We start from the raw sequence: 5,042 nt of genomic DNA on the forward strand, positions 1-5,042 counted from the left end.
TCACTTAATTCTGATATGGGATTAAATCAAGGTATTAAAATTAAGGTCAATCAAAGTTCATCCGAAAGAAAAAGACAAATGGCAACCATCACAAGCACTAGCGCTAGTACGAAAACATTATGAAAAAGGCACAAATGGCGAGCATGAAGTAAGAGTACGGCGACCAACAGAACGCCGGCAACGCCATCATTCCCACTTGGTTTGAATCGTACCCTTGTGCTTGAAGTCAACGATCAAGGCCGAGCTTCCATCCATCCTCCCAACCACAAACCTCTCCACCAACACGTAGCACCCAAATCTCTTCCACGGGCTCACCCCTCCGTACTCCTCCGACCTCTCCACCTTCACATCACCGCCGACCCACCCACACCTCCCCTGCTCCCACCTCATTCTCTCCCATACCGGGGAGCTCAGCCCCACCCTCTCTCCCTCCAAATCAAGCGGCTTGAACCACACCACGCCGTCCTGTCCACCTGCGCCGTCTCGAGTCGCCTCCACGCCACCCAACACCGCGCCCACCGCCCGAACAGTAGCCTTCACTTCCACGGTCCTCCGATCGCCATACAAGTTCTCGCACGCGAACACCTGTTCCCAGCGCTGCTCGAGGGTGATATCGTAGAAAGCCGAGCGCTCCATTTGACGCCGCAGGCTATCTCCTTCCTTCACGAACACGCAGGGGGCGTACCACCTCCCCACGACCAAACTGGCACCACCTGCGCCCGATATCGGCAACTCCAACGCCGGCGTGCGGGCGCGAAGGGCTTTGTCGAGCCCCCAGGCGTCGGTCAAGTCGAAGTCCGTTGGCTTCGAAGCATAAAGCCTCCAGTCCTTTCTCCTCAGGGGCCATGGAGCGAACCCATCCGGAGCTACGGACTGCGCGGTGAACCTGCCTCTCTTGCAGACGATCTCCACCTGCTGGTAGATGTCCCTGTGATCGAACTCTCTCGGCTTGACATCGTTGACGCACTGGCAGAAGCAGCATGTGGTCATATCTTCCTCCAGGGAGCATGTATACGCTTTCCTGCACATGCAATCGAAATCAACCCAACATTGTTGTGAGAAAACTACGGGAGGTGGGGGAGGGATGGAAGGAGATCGAGAGAGGTGCGCCACCCTTTCTTTTTGCCCTTTGCGACGATGACGTAGTAGTGATTGGAGGAGAACGATTTGTAGAGGACGGGGATGAACAGGGCCGGGAACCGGTGGGTGGTAGAGCTCTGGCCATTGTGCTCCGTGTAGGTGATGGTGAGGATCCTGTTCTGAGGGAAGGGGAGCTCTCGAACCCTCGTGTCTTCACAGAGCCCCCAGCAGCATGAGGGGTTTGGTTCAGCTCCCTCGTCCTGGAGAAGCAGATAGCCTGAGTTGGGCCCTGCCGGTGGTGGTGGTTGAATAGCGGCAGCACCAGCAGAGTTCTTGAAGACGGAGAGCGGCCTCGTCGTGTACATATCCTTGGCCCTGGTTGTTCCCAGAGATGAGGTTTGTGGAGGTGAAGATGGCTCTGATACTGCTATTAGTACACCAAGATCTCTCGCTCTTTCTCCGATCTTTCACAGTAGACCTTTCAAATCTTTTCTCTGTTATGATCCATTGATGACATCTTCTAAGAAGCTAACCTTTGGTAGATTATGACAATGCCGTGGAGCTGTGAAGAATCTGTGAATGATCAACTCGATCCAACAAATCAATGAGAGAAAGAGTCAGAGATGCGTGGGCATAATATTTAATGCTTCTTTTTTGAAAATATTGACAATCTAACCTTACAATTTGAGTTATCGTAGCATAAGATGAAGAATGCTTCTCCTCTTCATCTTCATATCAGAGAGGTTCCATCTGCATCTTCGTGGAGATGGTACCCAAACAATCAACCGCAAGACGCCTTCAAAGAAAGAAATCGGTTCACCAATCATTAAAGCAACATGGAGAGCTTCCTTACACCTGCTAAAAGAAGAAATAGTAAAAGGTCAGCTTCATTTGCTTGCGAGGTCATCGTTATACGGTCCGAGAGAGAGAGGGAGAGACAGAGAGAGAGAAGCCTAGACAAAACCAAAGAGATGATGATAAGGTTCGAAAAGTCCGCGTACTTGATATGAGGTGATGGCAGTCACTGGCAGCGCCATGCGTTCAACAACATACCGGAGGATGCGCTCATCTCTCTCCGTGTGATCGGAGCGTTGACCAGCTTCCCTCCGAGTTGCGTCTGAGAAGCTGCGGAGAGCAACTTGACGGTCCTTCGTGAGTACTCATCTTCACAGAACCTGCACCAAACTAATGGTGGAAGATGATAAGCCACCACATTAAGACCTGCTTGTTTGCAGTTCCATCAGTCTCTCATCTTCACATGGAGCTCATAGTGCCGGAGTCATCTTCGTTACATGATGGGGCTGACATGATCGACAAGTCTTAGCATCCTAAAATCCGAAACATGACAGATGAAATAATATTCAACAATGTTCAATGTAAAGCAGTATCGAACCTCCCTTGGATAGACCATAAAATGATGAAATAATATTCAACAATGTTCAATGTAAAGAATTGTTGCTGCAACGAAAAATCCAACAACTAATTTGTCAAAGAGGTTACCACAAGAAAGTAAAGAAAGCTCATGAAATTGATGAGGCAGATAATAGAAAACTCTTATTTCCTCATATTTCTTGAGGATGCCAGCTATATATTTTGAGCAACTAAAATCCTCATCTAAAAGAATTATTTTTGAAGTAATAAGAACTAATTTATTGACATACTTTTCTATTTTGGAAAAGAAATACAAACCCTTCCTGCATCATTGGTCCAGCCACACAGGAAAAACATCAAAAACACACAACACCTCTGCTAGCACAACCTTACTATAATCTCCAAAAGAACACTCATCCATTTGTTAATAAACTAAAGGAATCCTTATGCTTTCACTCAAATGTCCCAAATAACAATGAACAAATAATAGATTTCACAGATATAACAACATGAAAACAAATAAAGAGAAGTTGAAACTGTTTGTGTGTAGGAATTACTCTTTCTTTTTTTATTCTTTATTTGATTATAAAATCTGAAAAAAATGATTGATGCCTTTTTTTAAAGTTACTGCTCCAAAGTTCTGAAGCTAGACTTTTTTTTTTAAGAATACAACCTTTTGAAATTTAGAAACTTAAAGATGCAATGATAAGGAATCCTAAACACTGGATCACCTCCAAAGTTCTGAAGTTATGAAGCTAAATCTTTTCTATAAGAAGACAACCTTTTGTGATTTAACTGAAAGATACAATAATGAGGATTCCTACAATGAAGACATTGGATCACCCATAAAATATTATTATTATTATAAGTGAGATCTTGCGATAAACTGTCAAAGTCTTTATCGAAAAAAAAAAGATAACCTTATAAGATTAACACTATGACCCATTATATAGATTAAATAAAAAAAGAAAAGATTAACACAATTGTATTATCAGAATTCGACATGATTTACATGTAAAAAAGTAACCTTATAAGAAATTGTGACGTGGTGTACTGTACAGTCTTTACATGTATTATCAGAACAAGCATAGGAAGTCTTTATCTTAAAAAATAGAAAAGTAGTTAGATATGTTCTCCATTGTTCCTCCGTGCGAAAACAAGTTCAGTCATCCTCAAGCAGCCAAAATGTTTTTTTTTTGTCTCTCATAGATTATATTATCCTTCACACTCTCAATTAAAGTGGTTCAGGGACAGTAGTTCAGAAACACATCCACAACACAACCTATTAATTCTCTTAATTTAGAGGTATATTGACTAATCATTTATCTCGAAATTGAAGATTATTTGTGTGTAAAAAGTTATTAATTCACGAAGCATTCAGTCGAACACTTTGAGCTCATATCGGGAGACGTGAACTTTCTGCTGATCCGAAAGTCACCTATCACATATTAGAACCCTACAGTTCCAGTAATGCTACAACATAAGTGTTGATTTCACATGGATTTGATCGCGGGAAAGAACAAGAACGCACCACCAAGATTCAAGCCATTCGAAATCAAGAAAGCTGAAAAGGCAAGAACACCACACCACCACCTCTTCTTTGCGATATAAGATGCACGAACACACAATCTTGAGAAAGGCAAGGAACATGGGGAGGCGAAGAAAGGGACGGACCTGCCTGGTTCTTCTCGGTGAGACCGGACACGATCCACCGCCGTCGTGTGCGCATCGGCCCCTCCTCCCTGGATCGAGGCACAGAAGCAGACCGATCTGACCGCGATCGCGGATAAGCCGCACGCCACATCAGTCTGGGGGCACCCTAATCCCCGGAGAGTACCCACGCCTCGGAGCCCACAAAGCCCTCCCATTCTCCCACATCGAATGTGGCTTGGAGCCAACGTCACCCTCCCTCATCGACGCTCCATCGTCCCAAATCACTTTGGTCATTCTCCTCGATGTAAACGCATTCTTGGAAGACGATAGCTTTAAGCATTGAGCTGCTCTGCACATGCATCTCACGTGATACCTTTTATTCAATTTTGATCGGATGCTACTAGACTCATGTTCACGATTTGAATTGGTTCATTTCGATTGGACCCGGTTCAGATCGACCGGCGGGTTGATTCTTAATTTGTTTTGGCTAGATCGACCGGTTTGATCCAATCTGATGGCTATGATTCTATCAGATTCTACTGATGTAGTGATGAGAAATCTTTCTTTATCCATTATTTTCATTGTATTACTCCACCAAATACAACTCAATTTCATGGGTGAACTTATGATCTCGGTCATGGAGTCAATTTTGACCAGTCAATGCTTAAACAGACCAATCATCTCCATCGATATATGCATTGCTTTAGCAAATCAGGATTAGAAAAAGAACATTATTATATGAGGTAAGCGCATTGACTCGCCCGTAAAGGTTTCATCGAGAAGTACTCGGCCATTCACATTGCCCGAGAGAAGAAGCAGCAGCCATCATTTTCGTGTGATCATCACACTATAAGAGGTCTAGTGTCTCTACATCAGGTTCAAGCAGCCCTGTGATACCAAACACACTGCAAGTCCGAGCAGACCTGGAAGCAATCAAA

The 5,042-nt window shown here is 44.3% G+C and overlaps 1 protein-coding gene across 7 annotated transcripts; it reads right to left on the reverse strand.

Moving 5' to 3' along the window:
* Positions 1–4,399, reverse strand: LOC135637701 (uncharacterized). 7 transcript variants are annotated; one of them, XM_065150430.1, is made up of 5 exons: positions 4,126–4,399; positions 2,082–2,408; positions 1,762–1,938; positions 1,114–1,653; positions 1–1,021 (listed from the first exon to the last, which is right to left on the reverse strand). In XM_065150430.1, exons 4-5 carry the CDS (start codon positions 1,443–1,445, stop codon positions 187–189), a joined length of 1,167 nt encoding a protein of 388 aa, XP_065006502.1. In that variant the 5' UTR covers positions 1,446–1,653; positions 1,762–1,938; positions 2,082–2,408; positions 4,126–4,399; the 3' UTR covers positions 1–186. The 7 variants fall into 7 exon arrangements, with proteins under 7 accessions (XP_065006502.1, XP_065006497.1, XP_065006501.1 ...); XM_065150425.1 differs by having other exon boundaries at positions 1,757–1,938; XM_065150429.1 differs by having other exon boundaries at positions 1,114–1,667; positions 1,757–1,938.
* Positions 4,400–5,042: the final 643 nt, after the last annotated feature.

The sequence above is a fragment of the Musa acuminata genome, chromosome BXJ3-5, assembly GCF_036884655.1.
Source record: "Musa acuminata AAA Group cultivar baxijiao chromosome BXJ3-5, Cavendish_Baxijiao_AAA, whole genome shotgun sequence".
NCBI classification, from domain to species: domain Eukaryota; kingdom Viridiplantae; phylum Streptophyta; class Magnoliopsida; order Zingiberales; family Musaceae; genus Musa; species Musa acuminata.